The sequence below is a fragment of the Bufo bufo genome, chromosome 2 (assembly GCF_905171765.1).
Source record: "Bufo bufo chromosome 2, aBufBuf1.1, whole genome shotgun sequence".
Taxonomy (NCBI): domain Eukaryota; kingdom Metazoa; phylum Chordata; class Amphibia; order Anura; family Bufonidae; genus Bufo; species Bufo bufo.
This window is the reverse complement of record NC_053390.1, coordinates 541,317,381-541,329,920: the sequence shown is the minus strand read 5'-3', so window position 1 is coordinate 541,329,920 and position 12,540 is coordinate 541,317,381. Positions and strand designations below refer to the sequence as shown.

At 42.7% G+C, this 12,540-nt stretch overlaps 1 protein-coding gene across 2 annotated transcripts in view; it reads right to left on the bottom strand.

Annotated features, from left to right (window-relative positions):
• CHRNB3 (cholinergic receptor nicotinic beta 3 subunit) overlaps positions 1 to 12,540 on the bottom strand; it is a 58,605-nt gene that overhangs the window by 39,580 nt on the left and 6,485 nt on the right. The window contains exons 1-2 of one of the 2 annotated variants that reach the window (XM_040420475.1): positions 11,514 to 11,549; positions 997 to 1,148 (exon numbers count right to left, since the gene is read on the bottom strand). In XM_040420475.1, coding sequence (XP_040276409.1) covers positions 997 to 1,089 — 93 coding nt within the window. In that variant the 5' untranslated portion in view covers positions 1,090 to 1,148; positions 11,514 to 11,549. Of the gene's footprint in view, positions 1 to 996; positions 1,149 to 11,513; positions 11,550 to 12,540 lie in introns of those variants that run through there. The other variant, XM_040420474.1, reaches the window with a different exon arrangement.

Here is a 12,540-nt window from a genome sequence, read left to right as displayed (position 1 = left end):
ATTCATTTTCCATCACATTATACACTGCTCATTTTCATGGTTACAGACCACCCTGCAATCCATCAGCGGTGGTCGTGCTTGCACAAAATAGGAAAAAGAACCAGCCTATGTGCGCTCCCATGGTCCCGGCCACCAGAGAGGCTAAAGCATTTTTCTATATTGTGCAAGCACGACCACCACTGATGGATTGCAGGGTGGTCTGTAACCATGGAAACGAGCAGTGTATAATGTGATGGAAAAATGAATCCAGCCAGCAAAGGAAGCAACATGGATAATCACGATACATTAGTAAGTGTCTTTATTATAGTTATAGTAGTTTAATTCTTGATGTTCTCTGTCTATAGCAATATCTTCTCAGAAGAGAGAAGATAGTAACCAGACATATTCCAGTACAAGGTCTGTGATAGTCAGCTATGGTCTGATGTTTATTGCCAGAAGGTACTGTTCAATCAAATATGTTTTATCAGCTATTGATTTTACAGCTGCTTTTTGCATTAAAACATTAAAATCTTAAATGTAATACCTACCTATAATAACATGCATTTATGTTATCAACAATGAAATAAGCGTAATGTATAATAACAACCCCCAGACAAGCAACCCCAAGCACATGCGTGAGAATGAATCTCTTGCCCCAGCAAGATCCCTTCTCATACATGTGCTGTGGGTTGCGACCAGACTAGGAGCATGTAATTGGACCTGGAGCGCAGTGCTAGCCCGGTAAGCAACTTTAAATAAGTACGAATGAAAAAGTTGTTCTTCTTCTAATCAGGGAGGGGGCATGAAATACTAAACAAAAAAATCGATAACCCCTTTAATATAAATATAAATGCATATTGTATGGTGTTATTCAAAATATTTTAATGATAATTGGTAATCACGTATTAATAAAACGTATTTTGGCAGATCTCAAATTCTATGTTTTTATTTCACAAAGATTGATATTGCATTGGACAGTTCATGTTCGTCTTGTAGAACATTAAAATGTTTTCTTACCACATCCACGAGCTGGGATATTTTCAGGCCAAAATTGACTTTTATTGTCTTATTGGGGTTATGCACAGGCCTCACCCATTTCTGGTATCCCATAAAAAGGTTCCGCAGGAGAGCATCTTCTATTTCTGCCAGGGGATGGATACTGGAAAATACTAAACACATAGTGGAACACATAAAGAATAACTAATTATTTCATTGTTACATAGTTTAAAGGGGTTGTCCCACGAAAAACATTATACAGTTTTCAAACCAGCACCTGAATCTGAATACTTTTGTAATTGCATGTTATTAAAAATTTTGCATAGCCACTGAGTTATTAAATAAAATATATCTGTGTAGCGCAACCTGATGTTTATTTTTTATTTCTTTGGCCGCTTCACCGAGAAGGCCGCACATGCTCAGTTTCATGTTTCAATTGTCCCCTGAGCTGTGATAGGGAGAGCATGGACACGCCCCTTTAGCTGCAGCAGAAAAGACACTCCCCTTGAGCTGTCAGCTTGATATAAATCTAGCAGAGCAATGAACGGGGAGATCTCTGGATCCATGTGAGGTACAGAGCTGGTTCTAGCTTTGTTAGAAAGAGATTGTCATGTACTATATGATGTCTGGTTTTCATTTTTACATTAGTCATAGGATAACCCCTTTAAGTTTATTATAGTCATAACTATACTACTATGGCTACTATGTTTCTGATTTCTTTGTTACATGATGCCTGTAATTGCTAATAGGTATTACTCCATAAACTTTAAAGGGGTTAACCAGGAAATTTTAATGATGACCTCTCCTCAGGATGGTGGGGGTCCAAGTCCTGATCCCCCTACTGATCAGCTATTCCAGGGAGTCGCCACTCTCACCAGAGCTCTGGGGAGTGCAGCCGGCTCCTGGCAGGTCACCAAGCACAGCGCCATACATAGTAAAGTGGCAGTGCTTGGTATTGCAGATCAGCTCCATTCACTTCAATGGGGCTGAGCTGCAACTAGGCCATGTGACCGATGTACGGAGATGTCACATGGCCTAGGAAAAGACCGCAGCATTCATGAAATGCTTGGCCTAGTCTAACAGCTGATCAATGGGGGTGCCAATCTGATATTGATGATCTATCCTGCTTTGTTGATTTGTCCAATCTGGGACATTTATGGCTTATCAATAGGATATACCATAAATGTCGAATAGATGCAGCTCCCATCTTGGGTACCTTCTCCTATTTCAAGATCAGAGCGCAGCATCCTCTCCATTTACTACTATAGGACTTCGGAAAATAGTGGAGTTAGCATGCTCAGTTATTTTTGGAAATCTCATTGCGGTGAATGGGGTGATGGTCGTGCATGTTAGTAAAGTGTTGACGTAATCACGCCTGGCCCTGAACTTTCGCACCTGCGCGTTCATCTTCGGGACTGGTGCATGTGCAGTACTTTTCAGACCTTTGCAGTCCTTAATCATAACTGGGGTTGACTAAAATTCAGGTGAGCTGGAACTTCACTATGGACATTGGATGTCATCAGTGCATGTTCAGTACAGATTTCTTATGCCCGGAAAACTTTAGGCCCGTACTGCTCATGTCTCGATCCCCGAGGTGAACACAAACAAGTTCAGGGCCAGGTGTGATTATGTGACTCAAGCAGGTCATTTCCTTAAAATAAAAACATTCTTTTCTTGCTTATATCTTTTTCAGACTGCGGCGCAAAGGTTACGAATGGGTACAAAACTGAAGCATTGTGTTGCGGTTTTGAGACCCTTTGCCGGATCTCAAAACCGGACGGCACAATGCAGATGTGAAAGGAGCCTTAGTATCAACTTGAAGTATGGCCACTGTTATAACCCTAAAAGAAAGGGGTACACTGAAACAAAATTTACAAATGTGAATATAAACTATCTATATACTGTACAGTATGTATCATGGTGAAAGGTACCGTACTGATTTTGGCTTTCTACTTGGAATCTGCTAGTGATTTGGGAATATGGTGTTCACCTCTGTAAGAGGTCTGCTTACTCTCCCTGACACAGCGCCATTCTTCTCTGTGGGTTTTGTTTGGTATCACAGCTCAGCCCTAGTCACTTGAAAGCTCACAGATAAGAATGGCGCTGTATCTGCAGCTACCTTATCTGATATACTTCGGAATTCCATTGTGTGCAGTGCAGCTCCCTAATATACTTTACAAGGGCAATTCAAAGCTACAGGGAGAAAGCCGCTGAGAAATCAGATTCCCTCTGCAGCTTATGAAAGCACAATTGGATTTTCCATCCTGCTGCTCTTTTCTATAGTTTTAGGCCCTTGAATACCGCATGTTGTCCCTGGTACATTTATACTGGAGATACACCTTGTTTCCCCAATATAATTATATATTGTAGACATTACTTTCCCAAAGAGGTACTGTACATTTAAATGGAACTATCCATTTTTAGAACATTTGAACATTTTACTCTTGATTCTGTCTTTTGTTCTCGTGCATTGCCCCTGTAATACACAGACAGTGGATTGCTTTCCTTCAGCACTTGAACATTGCTGAAGTCGCTTACTTGACATTACTTATTCATAGTGTTTAGTAGCAGATGAAAACTGAATGAACATCAAGTGCTGTCATACTTAGTCTTTCCTGCTCTAACATGTAATTGGATAACTGGAGCATGCTAACTCGTACGGCATCTACATCATCTTTCAGAGAACACATCAGAATTATATTGAGATTTGTACCCAAATGCAAGGAAATATCCCTCAGCTGTTGTTGGAGGATATACCAGCCCAGGTTTACTAATCCTATAAATGGCGTTATCTTAGACAGCAGAGTTATTACAGGGGCTCTGGCTTCATGATAAATCTGCTGCAGGGATAGACACTTTTCTCTGACTCTATACCAACTATTGGTTGGCTTACTTTCAGCTGCACCAACATTGCACTAATTTGCACCGGTTTTTAGGCAGATTCTAGGAGCAGACACATTAGTAAATCTGGGCCATTGTGTGTAAGTCCTTAAAAGCAAAGATGATTGTAAAATAGTGACCTACTAAGTGATCCTTGCCTATAAAGAGCGCAGCAGCATGACGTACTGTAAGCACGTTGACGTGCCGCGTGCCCGCCTCCTTTCATCCACCTCTCCTAGCCGACTGGCGTCCGTCACGAGATGTGTCTTGGATCTGGCTATTCACCGACCGAGGGAGTAAACACTCAATGGCCCTGACGTCGCTGATCCTGGCTGTCGGTCCTGGGCTGCTCCGGGCTGTTTCCCTCTTCATCCTCCAGCGCTGTGTGCTCCTCTGCTGTCCGGATGGCGGTGTTGGATTCGGCGGTGTAGAAATCGGGAGATCCGCTCCAGATGAAAAGTCCTCGCTTCATTCGGAACCACGCAAGCTGCATTTATGGGCGGCGGGTTTTAAAGCTCCAAACTTCACTCCACGCTGTGTAGGAGGTCAGGTGGCTTCCCCGCCGCATCGCTACAGCGCATCTACACACTGGTCGGTCAAGTCTGTTCCTGTATTTATGAATTACTAACTTAGCGGTTTTCTTAACTCTGGCTCAGTTCGGGAACATATCCCTCCTCAATGTGCTTTCAGCCGGCTAACAACTTACTTAACAAGCGCATCCCTTTTTTTCACTAACTTACTAATTCAATTTATGCGCAGGAGTTTGGAGTGATCATTAAACCACCCTAGACGGCACAGATACAATACCCTTTTGGTTTGGATGGTCAATATGTAAATACTGTTAACATATTTATTGCCCCGCCTTCCAAAAAGTTGCATCTAACCTCTACGCTATGTCTGTGTGACCCCTGGCTTTATCGTTTCAGTGTCTGGGAGTCTATTCATCGTATGCCTATTGAGTTACAACTGTATATCAGATTTATTTTGTCTTCTCTTTGACTATGCTTAATGCATTTGCTTGTGTTGTGGATGCTGAATTGGAACTCCACTCTCATTTTGGCCAGATATAAGATTTAAGGCCTCTCTGAAGTTTCTGAGGGCATATACTTCTTCTTAAGTAAACGGACTGTTGGATATCGTACTACGTTGGATTTATAGCGGGAACCCCCCCCTCTTTTGTACTATATGTTGGTATAAGTGTAAATGATGATTATATAATGACTAATCAGTTTGATATTTTGTCGTTTGAAACCTCCAATAATTCTTGATAATATTTTAACGCTCCAATCTGGGAGCGCATAAAGCTAAGTTTGGTATTGAGGTACATGTGTAGTCCCTATGATCAAATCTTACATATTATTTAGCTGGCCTTAAGGGCGGTTTCTAAAGTAATATCCTTACCCATCTTAACTTTCCCATCATCACTACCAAACTCTAGGAATAGGGGGAAGAAAAAAGGTGGGGGAAAAAAAATACCATAAAGGAAAAATTCTGATTAAGGCTCGACAACATGCCGCCCAAATCTCAAAATAGGGGGCTTTAACTACTACCGTCTCCTCTTTACAGTCTGACATTTCTCTGATAAGAGACGACATGAATAAACTACAGTCAAGGGTTAATGACACTGAATCCTCTATAAACGAAACTACAAAGGAAGTTTCTAAAGTGAAAAACAAAATAGAGGAGATTGACAGTGACCACAAGATGTTAAAAGACAAACTCACAGATTTAGAGGACAGATCCCGAAGAGGAAACCTCCGACTGCTAGGACTCCCTGAAGGAGTAGAAAGGGAGGATCCCAGGGGGTTTATTCAGAAATGGCTTTTGGACACCATAGGCACAGATGTTCTTCCCCCTATGTTTACAGTGGAACGTGGTCAAAGGATCCCAAACAAAAAAAAAAACGTTGGTGGCCCTCCACGTACCATACTAGTCAAAATACTGTGCTCTAGAGATAGAGACACAGTTTTGAGATGTAAAAGAGAATTATCCGATCTACAATACAACGGCAACAGAATTGAAATCTACCCTGATTTTTCAAAAGATAATCAACTTTAAAGGCTGGAATTTCGTGATATAAAAAAACGTCTTATCCAAGCCAATATTAAATATACTATGCTGTATCCTGCCAAATGAATAATAATTCATAACGATGCAGTTACATTTCTTTCTACACCAACAGAGGCATTGTCTTGGTTAAATGCTAGGGGGTCTATGAGAGGATTTGGTTTTTAGGATATATATTGTCGACTTTGATATTCATACAGGATGGATAGAGGGGCTTAGGGAGGGATGGGGGTGGGCTATGTCGAAGTGTATGAGGTGGTTTTGCCTTGTGGACCATAGAGGAGGGTGGGGGAGGGGGGTTTCACTGTCGCTGAATCGAATGAGGAAATGGGGAGGGGGTCTCTATATGGGGATCATTTTACTCCAGAGGATATATGCCATATCACATACTTACATGGAATGTCTGCGGTCTAGCGGAAAAAATTAAGAGGAGAGTAGTTTTCGATATTATCGCTAAACACCTCCCAGCGATTGTGGGCCTACTTGAAACTCATTTTTCAGCCAAAAATAATCCCTTTTATGAAAAAGAATTGGGCTCACTACGAGTATCACTCTTTCCTATCCGTCTATTCACGCGGAGTAAGCGTATATATTCATAAAAAAGTTGATTATGAACCATTCGATCAATTGATAGATAAAGAGGGAAGATGTGGAGGGTTTGATATGCGTGCTGGCCTTCGTATATATCCCCCCTCCTTTCTCCTCACTGGTTTTGACAAAATTAGCTGAATATGTTTGTAATAGGGATAAATGCCCAGTTCTGGTGATGGGTGATTTCAATTCGGTGATGGATAACGAAAGAGATAGCGTTTCATCCCTTACCAATAGATAAGCGACTCCCAGAACCTTGACATTTGTTGTCCAGGATCTTTCAGGAGATGGCATTAACCGATGTCTGGTGCTTTCTATATGGAGATAAATCCATCTTCTCCTGCTATAGTAGATCTTGTAGTGCCATGTCCAGAACCGATTTAGCCCTGGACAGTGTGGACTTTCTAGATAGGATTAAAAAGATGACGTATAAACCCCATGGCATTTCCGATCACTCCCCAGTCTTACGATTGAGGAATCACAAAGACATAAAATCCTTCAGATTAAATCCTCACTGGAACCGAGTGATAAAGGAGCAAGAAAGTTTTGAGATTTCAGAATTTTGGGCTCAAAATATTGGGTCCACGCATATCCATTTTGTTTGGGAGGCTCTCAAAGCTTTTTTACGGGGCACTTATTTCACCAAAATAGGTAAAATGAGGGCAAAATTTATTAATACCGAGAAATTGGTAGCCGAAAAAGTAAGGGGTCTGGAGATGGATATCAGTAAGCACAATAATAAGGCAACCCAACAACTATTGATAGACGCCAGGGGGAAATATCAAAACTTTTTAAATAATAAAGCGCAACACAAAATCTTATTCACCAGGCAGAGGGCTTTTTGCGAGATAGGTAAACCAGGCAGAATGCTATCTTCAGTCATTGCAAGTCAAAAGACTCAAAACATAATAAAAAGCATCAGGACAGGTCCTGGAAATATAACCTATAACCCAGAAACTATTAAGTCAACGTTCATTAAGCACTTCGTCAATCTGTATCATATGTAACTCGGAGAGAGGGAGGAAAGAATAGACACTTACCTAAATAATATTGAGCTCCCCAAGTTAACTGAACAGGATTGCTCTCTATTAATCGCTCCAATAAGCTTGACAGAGCTTCAAGAAACTTTGGGTAGTATTAAGGGGAATTCTGCCCCTGGTAGAGATGGGCTCCCCTTTGAGATCCATAGATGTCACGGGGAAACCATTCTGCCCTATTTACTACAAGTGATCCCAAGTCTTGGGATGATAGCTCCCTTCCCCCCTCTTTAATGGAGGCCCTTAATATCCCTAATTCTGAAAAAGAAGAAAGACAGTACCGAGGTCGGATCATACCGCCCAATTTCGTTACTTAACACCAATTATAAGATCCTTGCGAAGCTTCTTGCCAATAGGCTCAGGAGGGTTATTCATGCATTGATTCATCCAGATCAGACGGGCTTCATACCCAAACGATACATGCAAACTAATATCCGTAGAACCCTCTTAAATGTCTACGTAGGGGAGGGTGAGGACCGCTCCATCCTGTCCTTAGATGCCGAAAAGGCTTTTGACAGGGTGGAGTGGCCCTTTCTTTGGAAGACAATGGAAAGAATGAATATGGGTGCAGTTTTGTTAGGTGGGTGCGTCTACTTTATTACAAACTGATGACCAGTATCAATATAAGCGTGGTAGGCTATGAGCTATTTCCACTACATCGCGGTACTAGATAGGGCTGCCCCTCTCCCCGTTTTTGTTTGCCTTGTTTTTGGAACCTTTGGCATGCAAAATTAGACTGGATAATAATATCACAGGTTTCGGTGGGAGGGGGACAGATGACAAAATTAGCTTTATATGCCGATGATATTCTTATTTTTTTGAAAACTGGATGGAAGGCATTAGCCTCCGTGATGGATATCATAGATGAATATGGCTCCTTTTCGGGCTACAAAGTTACTTGGAACTAAACTGTATTATTACCCTTAATCCAACCCATCCCCCGTAATATTTCCAATATGAGGGTGTTACTTCCCACTGATTCTATAGATTTATCTCTGGATAAGAATCAGCGCGGACTTAGCCAGATATAACTCATTGAACACTAACCCTATGATTAATAAGATGAAGAATAAAATCAGGACTTGGCAGAAGCTACCACTTTCGCAAAGTGGAAAGGATTGCGCTTGTGAAGATGGTGGTCCTCCCTATTGTACTCTATACTATAAGGGTCCATTCACATGTCCGTATGTGTTTTGCGGTTCTGCAAAACACGAACACCGGCAATGTGCCATGTGTGTATGCATGATGTGGAAAATAACTAACTTCTGTTTTTTACCAGGGGCTTTAATGGCCCGTATAAGGACATTTTTTGTATTCTGGAAACAGGATATCTAGGTACAAAAAGGAAACAGTGCCCTATTAGTGCCATGTTGCAGTATCAAGAAAATTGTCAATGGTGATCCCTAATAAAACATAACTTTTAATCAGTTTAATTAATAAGAGTCCCTAAAAATATAACAGATCAACAAGAAAAAATACACAATGGGAGTGCTCAATGACACTCAAACATTATGGTGCACGGCGGCACCTAAAAAAGTAACCAATAGTCCTACCATATCGTGGGAGTCCTCCGGACTTCGTGGATACACAATTGATGATATGATCCTGAAAAATCAAGGGAGGTAACGGACAAGTACGGAAGGGGGCTCTAGATCCCTAGACAGCCCTAAGGTACGGGTGCTATGCTGGCCCTATCGTTCTAGCCATGGAGCACCCGTCCTAAAAAGAACGACCCCGTCCGGAACCTTGCCTCTCATCAGGGGAAACATAACAGAGACTGGATAGGAACTAAGACCAAATCCAGAAGGGCAAAAATCAAGTATGGTCTAACAGCATAATGTACATACAAATAGGTACTGATACATAATGTAAACAAATGCCCAAAAATGATAATCAAGGCTATTTCATTGGAAATGGCAACCCAAGATATAGGCTCCACTACTAAAATGCTGGGCCTATGCAAGTGCCGTGAGATATGTGGCACTTGCCGTAGTGTGGGGGAACCTTATGATGCAAAGTAACCTCCAATCCGGTGGGCCTGAGCATATACCGAGGCAGTAAGATAACCTGTGTGCAGGCGGCCGCCCGCCCAGATTTAAATCAAAGCCAAGTCTCAAAATGAGGCCTAGGACGCAGCGCGGTGACATCGGAATGCTTGCCGGCGCTAACCACGCATGCGTGACAAACGCTCAACGGAGACAACGCTTCCCTAATGTAGAATTCATTGATGACGAGTTCCGATGCATCACGCGTCATCAAGTAAAGCCACATAACGCGTCATTAACATAGGATGCTTTCTTAACATGTGACCAAGTTGAAGGGTGTTGCCAGGCAACCGGGACATGTTCCCGGCAACCCTCAACCACGTGGTCCTAAATATAGGACAGCACTGTACATAAAGGGCATTGAGTGGCGATTTGATGTAAAAGGTAAACTGGTGACCCAGTGTTCAGCTGCCTGCTACAGCCTTGACAACACTGGAGTCTGGAGGGGTGAGTAGTCACTGGACCCAGGAATGCAGTATTAACTCGTCCACTGTTCTCCACCTTGAATCTTAAATGTAACCATATCACCATATCACTGTCCTAACCCTAAGAGATAATGGACTTAAATTGCTGACTGTTTTAGACCACTGGGTATACTGTTATCAACTCCTTCACTAACCAAGACAACCAGGGATATTTATATAATCACTTTAATGTCCTAGATCACTCAGAATATTGACCTTAACTTTTTCTCTGCCCTAGATCACTAGGGATGCTAACACTAACACCTTTAATGCCATAGCCCACCAAACATACAGACATTGAACTCTTTACTGTGCTAAAACACCAGGAATACAGATATTAAGGCCTTCACTGCCCTAGATCACCAGGGATGTAGACAATAACCTTTACTACTGTAGACCTGAATGCTTTTTAATGCTATTCACATGGATGATGTGTGGTCCTGTCTGTCAGCAAATTATTAGATGTGAAAGGAAGCACATGAGAAAATGGGAAGCTGACAGGCCAGCCCATCCTGGACCGGGATCCACCTAGGATAGAAGAAGAAAGTGGACCAGATGGCAGAGAGGTGTACAACAAAAATGAAGAATTAACCAGTCTCCAAAGGACTTACAATATAGATTCTAAGGCAACAGTGTTCAGGAGGAGCCTCAGGTGCCTGAGTACACTATGTACAATTTGACCCACCTGTGTATAGCTCCACATCCCAAATAGGAAACATGGATAAGCAACGTGTCCAAAGAATGTAGCAGAAGAGTTATGCCTGCCGTTGAGAGGAACTCACTCTAGTTGCAAGATTTAGCATAAAAGCACACTAGAACACCTCACCACTGGACAGGGGAGGGCTAGCAGCCTTATTCCTGGGGGCCAAATCAGGTCAAGTGGCCCATTTTTATTTTGCAGACTTTTATTTTCTTTTATACAGGAACACATTGCATTTACTTCCCCCCAATGTGGCACATGTAGCGCGCTGCGCCAATTCTTTTGCTCTCTAATTTTTCAAAGCTCCCTTCATATTTAAAAATGTGGCACGCGTAGCGTGCTGCGCCGATTCTTTTGCCTGGCCATTTCTAAAAGCTCTGTAGGAATGGAAAAACCGCACCGCGCAATTTTTAAGCCTCGCCCATTATTAAAAGCCCCTCCTACCTATAATAGACCACTCCCAACAAACACTGTACAGCTGAAATTCTATTGTTGAGGCCTGTCTCTACACATCATACGGAGAGGGAAGGGCCTGTCCTAACATTATACAATAAACAGCAGGCTACAGTCAGGAAGCTCCTCCGCTCTCCTTCCTCCCCAGATCCTGCTCAAGGCCTGTGGTTCCCCCCACCATCTTCCACCCGCTCGTGGCCTGCTGCCCCCTTTGGCCTTCCTCACCCAGCTCTGAATCCTCCTTCTGCAAATGGCAGGGGGAGGAGCCAGAGCATCTCCTCTCCTATATAGCAACACATACCTCTTACATCCAGTGATATCACCTTTGTTGTAGACGTTCTCTTTCTTTATCTTCTCCATTCAAACCAGACCGCCATGATGATTTTTTAGCCTTCTCCCGTCTATGCAGAGATTGTCAAACAGACATTAGTTTCCCACATTTCCATAATCTTCACATCTTCTGAACACCCTTTTCTGCCACCCCCAGTACTATACTGCAGAAACAGTCCCCCTGGAAATACTACTACCACACAGATAGTGCCCCCTCCAACAATTATTGGCACACAGTGCTCTAAAAAACAACTGTGCCCAGACACTAATAGTATAAAGATAATGTCCCCCAAAAATAATTGTGCTAAGCTGATACTATGCCAGGGTGCCCCCCAAAGTAACAGTGCTCCCCAAAATCCCACCAATAGAAATAATTCTCTGCCAGAGCACACTTAGTAATAATGCCCCTAAAGTGCCCTAGTAATCATGTTTCTCATAGCCCCCCAGTAGTAGTAAAGCTCCGCATAATACCACCTAGTAGTAATAATTCTTCCTATAATATGACAGTACATGAAATACCCCCGGTTAGTGCCCACAGTTGAGCTAATGTCCCCATAATGTATGCCAGTAAAAAATATCCCTTATTAGTGCCCCCAGCAGATGCCCCTGTAGTGCTCCTCTCCCCCATAATGTGCCAGTAAAAAATGCCACTTCTTAGTGCCACCAGATGCCCCAATAGTGCTCCACTCCCCCATAGTGCCCCCAAATAATGCCCCATAGTGCTGCTCTCCCCTATAGTGCCTCCAATAATGTGCCAGTAAAAAATGCCCCCTTAGTGCCACCAGATGCCATAGTATCCTGCCCCCATAATGTACCAATAAAAAAGGCCCCTTTAGAGCCCCCACTTCCACATAGTGCCCCCTAAATAATGCCTCTATAGTGCCAACAGATGCCCCATAGTGCCGCTCTCCCCTATAGTGCCCCCCATAGTGTGCTAATAAAAAAAAAAGCCCCTTAGAGCCCCCAGATGCCCCCATAGTGCTCCTCTCCCCCATGGT